General features: G+C 45.6%; 1 protein-coding gene across 7 annotated transcripts in view; it reads left to right on the top strand.

The window, feature by feature from the left end:
- The first annotated feature begins 2,684 nt into the window (after positions 1-2,684).
- The window catches only part of qki2 (QKI, KH domain containing, RNA binding 2), a 16,709-nt gene continuing 3,390 nt past the window's right edge, over positions 2,685-16,003 (top strand). Inside the window, exons 1-8 of one of the 7 annotated variants that reach the window (XM_008307045.1) lie at positions 2,685-3,989; positions 5,988-6,136; positions 7,249-7,365; positions 11,543-11,686; positions 12,871-12,958; positions 13,179-13,463; positions 14,786-14,809; positions 15,484-15,558. In XM_008307045.1, the coding sequence (XP_008305267.1) occupies positions 3,848-3,989; positions 5,988-6,136; positions 7,249-7,365; positions 11,543-11,686; positions 12,871-12,958; positions 13,179-13,463; positions 14,786-14,809; positions 15,484-15,558 (1,024 nt within the window). In that variant the 5' untranslated portion in view covers positions 2,685-3,847. Of the gene's footprint in view, positions 3,990-5,987; positions 6,137-7,248; positions 7,366-11,542; positions 11,687-12,870; positions 12,959-13,178; positions 13,464-14,785; positions 15,717-16,003 lie in introns of those variants that run through there. The other 6 variants (XM_008307044.1, XM_008307048.1, XM_008307047.1 and 3 more) reach the window with 6 other exon arrangements.

Genomic DNA, 16,003 nt, shown 5'->3' with positions numbered 1-16,003 from the left:
AGAGAGCAGAATGTGACCAACAAACTGATGCGGAGCTTCAATTATGCATCAGGGAGCGGCTCCTGATGAATATGCACATCGATTCGGGTTGTTTTAATTAATAATTTAGAGCGCTAATGAACGTGCGGGGTCCTCCGCGGCGACGCGACGCGTTTCTAATATTAAACCTGCCTGACCTTGAAAAGGGTCGGAGCCAAAGGTCAGGGACGCCGGGCGATCACATCTCACTTTACACTTCACTATGGGGCTGAATAAATATGGCAGACAGAAAGAAAAGCAGCAGAGCCAGAGGCAGGCGGAGAGGGAGGCCCGTGACTGGTAGATGTGTGGCCTGCTCAGAGGGGCATTGTTGGAGCTATGAGAGGACAATGCACTGCCCCCGCCCTGAATACTCGCCATACCAGCTGACCAGCCATTACCAACACCGCCGTCCCGTTACAATCCCTGCTGCTCCGACACACACACACACACACACACACACACATATGCACACACACAATCATAACTTTTCAGTCTTACAAGGCAAAAACTTTGTACACAACAGCAGACGGAGGAGTGAAGCCAGGTGGGAGGCCGGAGCAGAGCCTGACAAAAAAGGCTTAAGCCGAGGCATGCATGGGCACACATATTGTCTCGCCTCTGACTCTGTGACTCTGTGTGTGTGTGTGTTTGTGCACATGTGTGTGATTTACAGCGAGTTAAGTTTAGACCCTCGCACCTATCTGTTCCCTCTGCAATAACATTTCTCCTTCTCCCCGAGCGGCAGCGAGCCACCCAGACGGAACAAACGCAGGCCCTTCTCACCGTCGTATTGTTTCAGGACTCCTCAGCAAAGGTCCTCAAAGTGGAGGGTGTGAACGTGGGAGAAGGATTCAAATCAGCTGCTGGAGTTTTAAAAAAAAAAGAAAAGAAAAAATGCTGCAGTTAAAATGGCTGCAGTCGAATTCACACTCGAGAAAAAGTTGATCAGCAAAAAGCCGCAAAAGTCCTGTAATGTTGCATCATCTTCACTGATTCATCAGAATGAATAATGAACGAGCTGCTTTGGTGCTTGTTTAAGTGTTTGCTCTTCTATAGCAGAGCATCATTTATCCTAAACTGATCAATTAATCAGGTGAATTAATTGCCAATAATTTTGATGAGCATAAAAAAAACACTATTCTCAGATTGCAGCTTTTCAAATATGAGCATTTTCTGCTTTTCTCTGTTATTTATTATTAGAAATAAGTTCAAATTGAGTTCATTTATTCGACTGTACGGTTCATATGCAGCTGATGTGCTAAATGCTGCTTCATAGCATGTTTCTGCTCCACTTTTTTATCATCTACCAGCTGCAGTTTCTTTCTATATTTAGATTTTACACCTTAAAAAAAACACATGAAACGTTTAACATGAAGGCGACACTCTTCTCTCAACACCTTTAACTTCTAATTTTTGTGTTTATGAATTCAGTAAACTAGTTCTGGTTCTGCTGCAGGAGGCACAACGACGCTTCCTCGCAGATTTTCCAGAATACGAAAGCAAAAACTGAAGAATTTACAGACGACAATTGTGCAAATATTTCACATTTCAACACAACTGTTCCTCGTCAGAGTCCCAGTGTGTTTCCTAATCAAAGTTGCTCAATCAGTTAAACTTTCAAACACATTAATCGTCTCACATCCTCGTTCTCTGACACGGAATTAATTGAACTGAAATGCTGTTTACACGTTGTTGTGAGTATTAATAAATGAACTAATGACGCGTTTAATCGTTTTTCAGTCAGAAGGAGCATTTACAACAGATAGAGTAACTTGATTTTTCATATTTTAAAGCTGATTTGCTGATTTCTGTGCGTCGTGGTGAAATCAGCTCCTCTGGGAAGTTAGATTTCCCCTAAAAATAGACATTTTTTTAAAGCAAGATGTTCAGTTGTGTCCGATAAACGAGCTCCAGTACTTCTGTTCTGCACCTTTACTCTCTTTTAACTGTACACTTTATCTTTTAGTACTGATGATGAAATAATGGCACGGCTGATCGTTTATCAGCTGGTGTCTGGCTAAAAAAGAACTTTAACTTTCTTTATATTTTAAGACAAATTAAATGATTTCTGTGTTTCACTGCAACCAGCTTCTCCTGCAAATGTAGACGTTGCTGTTAAAAGTAAACTTTCAAAAGTAAAGTTGTTCTTTTAACTACTTTTAATTGGTCAGTTTTATCTGAAAAAGTTTGATCCAGAACTTTTATTCTGCATTATTTTTTAAACTTTATGTTTTGTGTGCTTATTTTTTTCACTTTATTCAACTTGTCTGTGCTATTTTTTTTATTTAATTGAACTGAATTAAATTGATTTCACTGTTTATGTTTTCTAACCTTTATTTATTTTCATTTTTTTACCTTTACTTCCTTTTTCTAGTTTTTTTTAATTAGTTTAATTTATTTTGTTAAAAAAATGCACTTCATTCAACTTGACTTTACTTTTTTTAATAAAATTAATTTAATGTATTACTTATTATTATCTGTCGTATCTTATTTTTTAACCTTTATCTTGTGTGTGTTTTTATTTTTCTCATCTTTTCTGTTTTTCTGCTGTTTTATTCGTACAATTGATCTTATTTATGTGTACTCGGCTGTATTTTATCTCCTTTTACCTCAATTTTTTTGTATGTTTGAATCAGTTTTATTTAATCAGATTCAATTATTTTGTAAAAATCAACAAATAAACGTCTGCACTTCATTCAGCTTCACAACTTTTTTTTATTTTTTACAGAATTAATTTGCATTTTGTTCCTTTCACCTCTACTTTTTATACACTTACATGTTTCTTATCTCCTGTCTTTTCCTGCTGTTTGATTCGTTTAACTGAATTTATCCGGCTGTATTTTTGTGTTTTTTATCTTCTTCACCTTTGCACTTTGAGTCACCTCGCTGCTGTATAAATAAACCGGCTCGCTCTCTGTCATCAACGGTGCACCTTTGCATAGTTTTTACTGCTACTACAGTCCATCCACTGCAGCCATGGTAACTGTATAGTAGTACACAGGAGTCATATCTGCTGGTGAACCTCACAAGAGCAGCTCTGGAGGTCACCTGCGCGCGCGCACGACGGTGACGGACAGTGACTGTTGCAGAACAGGTGTGCATACCTACGCAGAGCATTGTTGTACTCAGTGTGTGTCTGTTTATGTGTGTGTGTGTGTGCGCGGGGCGGGGGCACAGAGGGGCTGCTGAGGCGACGTGCACGAGCCCTCGCCCTCCCCTTTCCCCTCTTCCCCTCCCCGGTGGCGGCGACGCGCTGCGCACTCCCGCCAGCCCACTCGTGCAGCCGCCGTACAGTAATCATATGATAGGGAGCCGAGCCCCGCTGCAGAATACCGACACACCGGGCGGACACAGGCGGAGGAGTCGCGGCGGAGGAGACCAGTTGATGGTAGAGCCGTAGAAGAAGAAGAAGAAGAAGAGGAAGAAGAAGAAGAAGTACGCGGAGAAGAGAAGAAGAGAGAAAAAAAAAAAAAAAAAGGTCGGTGGTCAAAGTGCCAAAAACACAAACCTCAGCTTCCCCCGAACAGGAACTTTTCCAAACTCCGGAGAGAGAATTTCAGGGGGGACCGATAAGAGAGGACTCCGACGGGCAGCGACCCACCCCGGGCTGAGAGTTGAGTTTCCTCCGCTAGTTTGACGCGGGGCGGCCGGTGGAGCCCCCTCCCCCTGGGAACGACGCTTTTTTTTTCGGGGAGTTGTTTTTTTTTTTTTTTTTAAATTTAATTTTTTAAATTTTTTTTAACAACCAACCACCCACCCCCCCCTCCATCCCCATCCCCCTTGTAAAGTTCCTCCACCGCCACTCAGCTACTTCACAACTGCAGCCATGGTCGGGGAGACTGAGGTGAAGGAGCGACCCAAGTCCAACCCGGACTATCTGATGCAGCTGATGAACGACAGGAAGGTGATGAGCTCTCTGCCCAACTTCAGCGGCATCTTCACGCATCTGGAGCGGCTGCTGGATGAAGGTGAGTCCAGCAGCTTCCAGCCACAGACATGTCTTGTTTTATTTCTCATGTTTAAATGTGTGTTCACTGAGCTGATGGTTCCTTCAAACCTTGCATGTGTGGCCTTTTTTTTTTTTTTTTTTAACCCCCACTGTCTCACTCACACAGACCCCCTCGTAGTGGTGGTTGATGGGAACAAACAGACAGTTGTTAGTCTCTCCCAGTGACCTAATGCGCAGGCCTGTGTGAATGCTGCTGCCCATCCCTGAGCAGGAACGACACCATGTCCCTGTGTGAGATGTCTGACCGGAGGGGCGGCTGCACACAGGGCCCCCCCTCCACCCAGGAGACGCCTCCATCGATGCACTTGTTGATACTCCTGCAGACTTGAGTCGTGTGTTGTCGCACATCAGGATCAGAGGGGTTTGCTGGGTGTCAGACGACCTCCACGGCCTCCTGGTTCACAGTGACAGCTGAGCGCACTCAGCCACACGTGATAATGTGACACCCAGGGTTTTGCATTGTGCCCATTTTCAGCCCGGCCGTGTCTCCTGAAGGCACCCAGGAGGCCTGACGTCTCCAAAAAAGTTTGTGCAAGGTGTTGTCAGGCGGCGTGTTTGTTGCAGGTCTGGTCCGGTCTATATATAACCCCCATGACAGGTTCAAGTGTTATGATAAGGTCTGCTACAGCCTCTCTCTACCCTCCACCACCTCCTCCACTCTTTATCCTTCTCTCCTCTTGTTCTTCTTTCACTTCCCCCTCGGGCTGGTTTTAACTCGAGTGTGACAAAAGCTACGCAGATTTGTTTGTGCGTTTTAATGGTCGCTGTGTGCCGTGCAGCGGGTCAGAGGAGGTTATTAGAGGATCATCGTTGTCACCGTAGCGCTGGCTGTAATTATAGAGTCCTACTGTAGTTATTATGGTCAGACTTATCACGCTCAGAGCAGGGAGACATGCCTGTCAGCTTGCTTAGGTCAGATGATATTTGCGCCTCAAGGCAGTTATTCTGCTGGCGTGTGTGTGTGTGTGTGTGTGTGTGGGTGTGTGTGTCTGGTGCAGTAGTCGGTTATTATTGTGCTAGTGTGTCATTACAAAGGCATCAGAGGCTAGCATTGGTCATTGAGACAACCCCAAACAAACACACAGGCAGACAAACATGGTCTCATTCTGTGACGGCGCCTCTGGACCAAACTTCAGCCATAAATCTGAGCTTTTCAGCAGCTGATCTTCATGCTGAAATGTTCTTCTTTTTAAAACCCCAAACAGAATATATCATTAGAATCTCAAAGACTACAACAGCATAAACTTTTGGAGGGTTTTTTGTAATTTTCAAAGTAAAAAATCCCCAAAAATCTAATGTGAGGATCGTCTGTTTGCTATGATTCAAGCTGAACATCTTTTGGGGTGTAAACAAGAAACCCTTTAACAGATGTTTTTGGCAAACAGTCGAGGAAACGGTCTGCGGATTAATATTGAAAATAGCCACTTTCTGAGAAGTTCGACGGCTTTTCTGCGTAGCTGCCTAACAGCCGTTCTGCACTAGAACTTCATAAACACCGCCGAGTCGGTCACTGTGACCCCGACTAACGTGGTGTGGGCTTTTTTTTCTTTTCTTTCCCCTCGCTCTCATTATTTACAGAGTGAAAGGAGGAGTGGTCTCTGTGTGTGTGCTGGTGTTAAACGAGATGAAATAGAAGGGGGGGGAAATTGTCAGTAATAGAGGAGGGCTGATTGCAAAGCATTCAGCGGTTAGATTCTACATTGTGGTGCAGAATGCTTGCGACTGTCTCCCTGTCCGCCTGTCTGTCCGTCCGCCTGTCTGTCCGTCAGCTGTCACACTCAGAGCTTCCTTTAATTCCGGTGACAGTGAGTCATCGTCCTAAGAAACAAGACAGTCTGAAGAAAGAAAGAAATGTGAAACTCGCTGTCTCCCACCGCCGTCGATGTTTTCATTGTCGTCTTGGGTTCACTTCGCCCCAACTCTCATCTCCCCTTGTTTCTTCCTGTTGTCTCCCAAGAAATTGGCCGGGTACGCAAAGACATGTACAACGACACGCTGAACGGCGGCATGTTCAACGGCCGGGACATGGAGGAGCTTCCCGAGGCCATCGGCCCCGTGGCTCAGCTGCAGGAGAAGCTCTACGTGCCTGTCAAAGAGTACCCCGACGTGAGTGGACACATCGGTGACCTTCGGCCTTCTTGCCTGTTTACTTTCCTCTGTTGCCGCTTTATCTCTTCTCAGTTACAGAAGAACGGCCAGAAAGTCAGCGTGCCTCTTACTGACAGGGACATTCTGCTTTTATCTGAAAGCTGATTTCACTCTGAGATCATCTTAGCTCACACCCTGTGATGTAACCTGGACTTAAAATAGATCAATTATGAGCCACGGTCAGTTTTTGCAATATATTGTGGTTAGATTCCCAATATTACAAGTTTTATTTACTCAAAACGGGCAATATTGGGATGTAAATTCCCCCCACAGTGACACAGTTTTCAGCCGCAGGTTTACACCATAAATATTTATAAGAGCTTAAGAAGGTGGATTAAGTTTTCTCCCCAAAATATAAAGACAAGTGCACTGCAGTGAAGAGACTTTACCATCCAGCACATCCCCGCTCGCGCCAAGTACAGCTAAGCACTTCAATATGAGTTGCGTTGATCCAGATTGAACGGCTCACATGATTTTCTCCGCGCATCAGCTCGCCAATTACCAAATACAATGACAGGCTGTCCTCACTCACATGACAGGAGAGCTAACAGGGCGCGCACACACACACACACGGGAACGCATCGGAAAACGGTTGAGATCAAGGTTAAATTTAGAGAGCAGCTCCTTTATCTGGATTTGTGTGTCGGCGAGAGTCGAGGGCCGTCCTAGAGGTCGGAATGCGTCGAACTCAGAGGAAACTCGAGTGGACGAGTGACGAGAGGGGGGGAATCGGCTGGACGATTGTTACGAGAGACAAGAGGAACGGTGGCAGAAGAAAGCGCACACAGAGGAGCGGGGCAGCTGTCTAGTTAATCACTCAGCCTCAGTGACAGATAAGGTTAAGAGAACTGTCCTGTCATGCCACCAGCACCAGCCAGCACCCACATAATGAGCTATTTCTGTCTCTCTTAGTAACACAAACACATCACAGACGCACAAACCTCAAAGGCACGCTCGCTCGTACCTCGTACAAATGCCTACACGTTGTAAAAACACACATCGGGCCTGTGATGATGTCGGTTTTTGGTTCTGTTTGTCTTTTAATCAGCGCGTTTTGCTCCTTCGTGCAGTTCAACTTTGTAGGGAGGATCCTGGGCCCACGCGGGCTGACGGCCAAACAACTGGAGGCAGAAACCGGCTGCAAGATCATGGTGCGAGGAAAGGGCTCCATGAGAGACAAGAAGAAGGTAAACGCACTTGTGTTTTTCTAATTAGTCTGTCATTAGTCCCAGCACAGTTTCTGGATGTTAACATTTAGATAATGAGTGAGGTATGAGGGGAAACAGCTTCGATGGCTTCGTCCAAAACTCCCAGCACTCCTTCTCCTTTACACATCTTGTTTTTGGGTTTTAGCAAATGAGATTTAGAGGTTCTGGTCGGCTTATTTAGCAGTTAAAAGGTTCAGAATCTGCTCCCTTAACAAACAAAAACTGCACTGATGTAAAGTTGGCCACCATTATCTTCACCCTGTGCAGCGCCGCTCTGCTCCCAGCGCTCCTGCCACACTTTTAAAGCTACTCGAGAGTCCTGCTCTGTGTCAAAACCTGCCATCCTTCAACTTGAATTTCATTTTGCAGAAGAGGAAAAAGTCGCAGCGAGCTAAATCTGGAGCGAGTTAGGAGCGAGACTGTGTTTCCATTCAGCACCCAGCTACGATCGCGTCACAGTTCAGCTCATTTGATCGAATATTCTCCCTCATTCACTTCAGGATGTTACAGTAGGACCGGATTCCAGGTTCACAACCGTGTTAAAGTCGAATAAATAGGATGAGCATGATCTTGGTCACACAGCCGAACTGATGCAGCTTCCTCATTCCTGTTGTTAGTTATTCTCCTCCTCGTTCCAAGCTGCTGACTGAGATCTACTCAGATCCACCGTATTGGTCTCAGCAGGAGCAGAATCTAAACTTTCTGATGGCCTGTAGCTCAGCCAGATAGCTTCCCTCTCTGTCCAGTCTTTAGCTGAGCTAAGCTAGCCTCTCGCTGCCTGTGACTTCCCATTTTCTGGACGGACATGACGAGGGTACCAATCTTTTCATGTGATTCTGTTTGAATAGCTTTTCACAGATTTCCTTCAGGTCTTTCTTTTTTTTTCTCCTCGCTTTGCCTAACAGCTACTGTACGCAGCCAAAATCTGACAATCAACTTTGGCTGAGACGGGTCATTATTGTCGTGTTTTTTAGCATTTACTGCTCAGCAACAGCAAAAAACTGACAAAAATAACAGAAAACACGACGGCGGGACGGGTTTGAGAGCACTTTGGCAGCTTTGACGTGAGTGGAATCTAATATTTGCCTGCAAGCTGAGAAGGACACACTGAGAGGTTTTAAAGTAACTGCGATTACAAAAATATTCAGCAGTGACGACGCGTACCTGTGATTTGTAGAAGCAAAAAAAAAACACGTTTCAGCTCCAAGTCTTTCCGACACCAAGAACACTTTGCAAACTCAAAGTATAAATCAAACAGAAGCAAGAAACAGACGACCAAACAAACAGCGCTAATGTCTCCTACAGGTGGAGGTTTATTTATGTGCCGGTCACCAAACATCAGAGAGCAGAGCTGCAACAATAGCGTTTACCTCCCTGTTGCTTCCACAGAACCTGGGATTTTGTTTTTTTTGAAGCTACGTCCCTGTTTATGTAGGTTATAGTAACACATTGTAGTTATTTATAATCTTTTATATGTTTGCACATTTCTTACTGGACACAAAAGACAGTTGTGTGTGGCTTAGTTTTTATTGTATACCGCCTCGTGTAATTCTACTTTATTCTGCAGCTTTTTTGATAACTGCATACAAATTATAGTTAAAAAACACATCTATCTATCTATCCATCTATCTATCTATCTATCTATCTATCTATCTATCTATCTATCTATCTATCTATCTATCTATCTATCCTTCCTTCCCTCACAATGAGTTTTTGGGGCCCAGTTTTTCTTTCCTGTCCTGGTGTTCCGTCCATCTGTCCTCCCTTCCTCTCCCCTGGTGTCTGCTGTTGGACGGAGTCGGCTCAAGCTTTCCAAACGGCAGGTGGAGCAAGTCCAGCATTCCTCCCCCCCTCCGCCTCCCCCGTCTCCCTCTCTCTCTCTCTCTCTCCAGAACATTCCCTACCCTGCACGCCCCTCAGAGACAGAGAGGAAGGAAAACAGAGACACAGTGGGAGGCAGCCGGGGGGGAGAGAGAAAGATGTTGACTTTTAGTGTTCTTCAAAACGATACATCTCACTTGACAAAACAGCCACGGAGGATCCTATCTCCCCCGAACGCCACACAGAGACAGAAGGAGTTTCTCCTCTAGCCGGGGCCGCAACTTCGCCCCCATTAGCTTCAGATTGTTCGATGCCGATGCCGAAAAGTGCGAACGAGAAGTTCTTAGAGACACGGTTTTGGGGAACATTCGCTTCCTCGTCGAGAGTGAACCGAAAGGAGTGGTGCCTCCATCGTGTCTCGATAGTGGAAGAGGGTTTGCTTAGCTTCGCATTAAGACCGGAAGTGGGGAAACAGCTTGCCTGGCTCCAAAGTTTCCTCCACATAATCCTCCTTAAAACCGCAATTCATCGTGTTAACGCTTCAGTTTTTCTGCACACAGATGAAACAGACGTGTTAATTAGTGAGCTTTTAACGTTGTTGTTGTTGGTGGATTTCGCTGCTCCGCGGCTGAGCCAGACTCGCTGTTTCCTCTTGCTTCCAGTCTTAGCGGTCATGATGTAACGATAATCCTGCAGTTAACATCCTCTAAACTGTAGATTTCTATTTATCACTCAGATACGAGCGTGCTGTCTGTCTGTTTGTTATCCAGGCGATGTGCAGCTGCTGAATGCACAGCTGTGCTTCAAGCTGTCAGCGGCGACGGTGCGAACATGCTGATGAATAGCAGATTCTTTATTGTCAGCAGCTGAACGCATACATCCTCAATCAGAGCGACTGACAAGCCGAAGTTTTGACCTGATGGAGGTCATAGAGGAGAAGTTCTGGATCCCCCCCTGTTAGTCCTGAGGTGGATGATTGAACGTCGATCCATCCACATGTTGTTGAGACTCAAAACCTCAAGTGTTTATAAGTGGCCTCCGGGAACCGCGAAAGAACATCGAAACCAAATGTAACGCCCAACCCCGACAGGGAACACTAACATGACCAAACCAGCAACAGACTGATCAGTCGACAACTATACTGATTGTCGATTCATTAGTTTGAGTGTTTTTAAAGAAAAAAATTTCACTGATTCCATCTTCTTAAATGTGAATCTGAACGTCTTTGTGACAAAACAAGACATTCAAGGACTGTTTTTCTTTTATAGACTAATTCATAGAGAAAGCAATCAATAGAATAACTGACCAAGAAAACATCGCTGAGTTGAAAGTCCACTTCATGGTTTCCACGTCCATGTGTGAAGGCCGATACGACCTTTGCGACCCCGAACTCGGACAGCAGACACGCATTCATACGACAACAGATACGTCTGCTGTGGGGTGTTCCTGGAAAGCTAGCAGTGACCGGTAGACAGTCGCAGGTTGGGCTGTGCAAACTGTCTCATTTTCCTGAGGCGTGCCGAGCACAGTGGGCGGAAACAGCACGGGGTTGTTGTGATTATTAATTAGTGACTTCCTGCCGTGTTTGGGCGATGGAGAGCACGTAGGCTGCAAAATCAGAGCACGGGAGCTAGCGTAGCTACGACTGTTTTTAGCGATGAATTGTGAAGGTGTAGATGATGATGGCCTCTTCTCAAAGATAGGATTCCTGTTGTTTAACTGGTGCAGGCTGATGACGAAATCTGGATCCATACGGTGACGTAGCTGTGGTTAGCATGAGCTAGCCTTTAGCATGGCTGAAGGTAGCAATGAATGCTCACTGCTTGTCGAACAAAAACAAAACACAAGAAACAAATTGTACGAGTAACTTTTAGTACTTGTGCCTTTACAAATCAGCAGTCCTGTCAGCGTCGTGTGTTTTCACTTTATAATGACTCACTGACTAATTACTGCCGATGATTTATCGTCTGAGTATAAACTGTTTAGATACTCGAGCAGTGGTTTAGATAAACCGACAGGGAAAGAAAGAGGGGAACAGATAGAGTCCTCGAGGCCGAAAGCATCTTCAACAAAATGCAACACCAATCTTGTGTAACCAACTGAAGAACATCACGGTTGTTTCACGAGTTCGATACGCCACCGAAGCCGCATTGGACGACCTTGAGCCTTGTGTGTGTTTTTGTGTGTGTGTGTGTGTGTGTGTGTAGTTTGAGAGCGGTCCAAAAAACTGAGCCAAACAAGAAGAAAAGTGAAATCCTGTTCCCTCTGTGCAGCAATGGACCGAGCCTGTGAGGTGCATTCAAACTGAGCTTTTTAAAATGTTTGTGTGCTCCAGGAGGAGATGAACCGAGGGAAGCCCAACTGGGAGCACCTCAGCGAGGACCTGCACGTCCTGATCACGGTGGAGGACACGCACAACCGGGCCAAGATCAAACTCCAGCGGGCCATCAACGAGGTCAAGAAACTTCTCGTGCCCGCCGTGAGTATCGGTCCGGAATATTTCTCAGAATATTGTGTCGCGGAAGAAGCTGACTGGATGAGAGTTCACTCTGTTGGTATGCATGGAAGGGGGAAGGGGATTGTCAGCCCAAAAAGTGTGTGTGTGTCTTTTTTGTGTTGTGTGTGTGTGTGTGCGTCTCTGTGTGTATGAGAGAGTATGTGTAAGGGGTTAGGGTAATTAGGGAACACGCATAAAGGGGTTTCCATGGTAACCCCGGGTTGTTTGAAAGGCTGAGGGAATGAATGGAGAGTCTGTTCACTCGTTCTCCCCACTCCATCACTCCTTTCACTCGTTCACAACTCACTTCATTCCCAACTACTGGCTACAGTATTCTTTTTTCTCCCTGTTTTTTTTTTTTTTTTTTTGTCCACACAAGAGAACATTTTGATTGCGCTCCTCAACATTTCTCACATTCTCCAGCCCACCTAGCGCCCCCCTACAGGCACACATACGTACGTGAACCTGCACAAACATGACGACAAGTCAGAGAAACATCACGGCGTCGCACACACACACACACACTTTAAATTATCCCGTTTGTCATACAAGGACAAAAGCACATATTCTTGTATCCCGAGGCTCCTTCCTTCTTCATCTCTGCATTATTTCCAACAATAGAAACAGATTTAAAGGAGCAGCAGGGGGCGTTTCTACTGCAGCAATCAGCCGCCACTTCCCGTTCAGTCACAGCGTGGTGCGGGCCAACTCTCGGCATTAAACGGTGTAAGAAAGGTCTGTGGGCTGTCAGGAGCCGAACACCTGTTAATTTAGGTTTGTGCATACTTTTGTGTGTGCGGACGGTGAAGCCAGTGATATGTGTTGGTTTAACCCGGCTGACCTTCTTCTCAGAATGTAAATCAGTCGAGCTTTTCACCAAGTCGTAACCAGAGCTAAGAAGTTAGCATGTCTGACACCGAATCCGCCTCGTGTGGCGCCTCGGTCCGGTCAGCTCCGTTACAGACAACGTTTTGTGCCAGCAACACAATCTTTTTTCCCTGGAGAAAACATGCAAACTGAATCACAATGCGTTCCAGCCTACTGTAACATTTGTTGACTTTTTGACCAGAGTGTCACAAGAGTTCATTCATTGCGCTCGTCACTGGCCGAGCGACAGACAGTCGGTGCTAAGTAAGCTGATTGTGTTGTTCTGCTTGCATGCGTAGGCTGAGGGGGAAGACAACCTGAAGAAAATGCAGTTGATGGAGCTGGCCATTCTCAACGGGACCTACAGAGACGCCAATGTCAAGACGCGTAAGGATGACATCACAGTTAACATGTGGAGGAGGGTTGGTGGGTGACAGCGGAGGGGTCTCGGTACAGGAGTCCACTGTATATATGAACAATGCCTCTGTTTCTCCTGTTAAATAGACTGTTTGTCCTCTGCTCTCCTTCCCTGTCCTTTGTATGTGCGCTTTGTGTGCGCTCGCGTGTGGGTGTGCGCACACTTGCATTATTGTATGTTTGTGTGCAGCCACCGCCGCCTTCCCTCTAGCGACCCCTCAGGCGCCTCGGATCATCACAGGCCCGACGCCCGTCCTGCCCCCCACCCTGCGCAACCCCGCCCCCGTCACCACGCCCACCATCATGCCTCTGATCCGTCAGATCCAGAGCTCCACCCTCGTGCCGGGAGCCAACCCGCATCCGGCTCTGGTGCAGCAAGGGCCCGAGTCCGGAATCATCTACACGCCCTACGAGTACCCCTACACACTCACGCCCTCCATATTGGAATACCCGATTGACTCGACTGGAGTATTAGGTACATAAGAATGAGAAGTTCATCACTCTCATACATGGTCAATGGATGTATTAGGAGAACTGGATACCGGACTTCCAATGAAAGTTGCTCACCAAGCGTCCGCGCCGGAAAAAAAACTCTCTTCTATTTGTGTTTACGTGCTCATAAATTTAACACCACGCACAGAAGATAGCTCTGCTCGACTAAATAGTAAATCCTTATGGGCTAAAAATACGTCGCGCTAAAAGTCAAACGTCAATTAAGTTCCACGCTGGCATCGGCTCGGAGCTAAACCTGATCTACATCTGTGTTTTCAGACAGAAAGCAAATTAGCAAGCAAGCAAGCACACAAGACACATCTCCGATCAGCCTCTGACTAAACCTCAAGTTCACCGGAAACCTAAGAACGTCCTCCTGTCATGTAGAGCAGGTTACTTAAAGCTGTGTACTGTTTTTGCTCACGTTACATATTTTATTTGCATCCTTGGCTCAGTTTTAATTTGCTGCCATCTTTCCATTGATTTTGCGTCGCTCACATTCCGTCTGTCTGAACACGCTGTGGACTAAACTCTGTCTCTTGATTTATTTCACTCTTTTAATTGACAGACTTGGCAAACAAAGGTAGCGTGCAGCAGTTACACACAAAAGTAATTTACAGCATAATTTAATTTTGCACAATAAGATCTGAGAGACGTGATGGACAGAAGCTGGACTTTCTGCTGCTCAGTGTTTATCTACTAGTGCTCATAAAAACAGCAACACTTAAATAAAAAGTTTCTTCAGATTTGCTCACATGACTTTTCTAAAAGAGTTAATGCATTTCTTGGGGGGGGATGGAAACACCATTTCTGAGTATATTCTGACATAATTATCATTTATCCTCACATGACTGATCAGCTGTTTCCACTTCAAGAGACTGCAGACGGCAGAAACACCAGCTGACATGGAACACTAATTACAACTTACATCATCTGAGAATCCATTTTTCTGTAGTCGTTGGCCAAAGTGACAGATTTAGTGTCTTTCTTTGACTCGGTTTATTTGCGACCTCTGCTTCGTTACGGCCGCGTTAGCCTGCGTTTCTAACAGCACCGGGCAGAACGGGTTATTGACTGTGGAAGCGAGATTAATCTGGGTTTTTGCGACAGTTCGAGGTTTGCTTGAGGACACGACTACTGTCAGAGAGCAAACAGATACCCAAATCCGGCCTGAACTTAAAGCGCAACCAAAACCAGACAGGACCGACCCGTTTACCAGCGGGCCACATTGGCTGCCGTATCCAGCTCTCTAATACATCCACAGCATATGCAGATGAACGCTGAAGCTCATTGCTGGGCTAACAGTCCCTTCTCCCTGTGTTTTTGCAGGTATGGCTTTCCCAACCAAAGGCTAAGCGATAGCAACCCTTCCTAGCACACACACGGACTGGCTTGCAGAGACCCTCCCCTCCCCTCCCCTCTCCTCACATACTCTCCCACAGAGCAAACACTCAGCGTTTGCTTATACTTTAGGATGACAGATTCCTCGACAGTCATTCTGTAGTCAAGTGTCCATTCCTGTTAATTTTTTCCTCTTTGTATTAGCAGACTAGTGTTGTGGTGTGACAGCTATTTAACTTGTTTTAATAGTTCAGCTTCCGCTTGTAATTTTTTAACACATTTTAGTGAACCCGTAGATATTTTAGAGCTGCTGTTTGTGATTTAACAGATGTTACAGCTTACTTTGATCACAGAGCTATAGAGTGACTTTGCTTACGGCTGATGCTGAACCTACTAGTGAAGCTTAGTGAGAAATTAGTGGTTTGGATTAATATTTTTCTTTAGAGAACAGAAGACCACAAAACAACAAAAGTTCTGTCTCTTAGAAGCGAGATGTTGTTTTTTTTTTGTTTTTTTTTTTATTACTTATTTTCACCCTCAGCCTTGAACACTTTGTAAATTCCTGGTTTCACTGATGTTGGTGCCATGGGTGGACTGTCTGATGTCTTTCTGATGAGTAACCTTCTGTGTTCTGTTTTGGCGATGTCAATGGCTGTTAGCAGGTGCCATGACCACTAAGGTACGACGCCACGACAAGAGAATCCATCCTTACCAAAGGGTAGTGACCACAGACAGAGGTTAGTTAGCTCACCAGCCACTTTATGTGTATGTGTACGTTGGTGTGTGTGTGTGTGTGTGTGTGTGTGTGTGTGTGTTAGTGTGTGTGCATGCAGACCAATGGACCAATCTCAGTTTACATGTGTCTGTAATACGGCATGCCTAAAAAAAAAAAAAAGAAGAAGAAGAAATAACTGTATCAGGCGAAAAGGTCACTCGCTGAAGCGGCGTCAGTGTAAAATGTGAAAACAGTATTTGTTGCGGTGGAAGTGAAATAAGTGAGCGGGTTGGGAGGAACCACGTTAGGGGTGACGGCTGCAGCGGTTGTCTTTGCTCGCCTGTTAACTTAAACTGGACGGCTGGCAGGCCGGGACCCTCTCAATTAGAATGGATCGCTCCGTTCATGTGACTCGGTCCTCGTGACTCCGGATTTGGAGTCCTCTCTCAGAAACTTTTTTTTTTTTT

Source organism: Stegastes partitus, unplaced genomic scaffold (genome assembly GCF_000690725.1).
Source record: "Stegastes partitus isolate 25-593 unplaced genomic scaffold, Stegastes_partitus-1.0.2 Scaffold52, whole genome shotgun sequence".
Lineage (NCBI taxonomy): Eukaryota > Metazoa > Chordata > Actinopteri > Pomacentridae > Stegastes > Stegastes partitus.
Note: the sequence above shows the minus strand (reverse complement) of the source record. Positions and strands in the feature narration are given on the sequence as shown.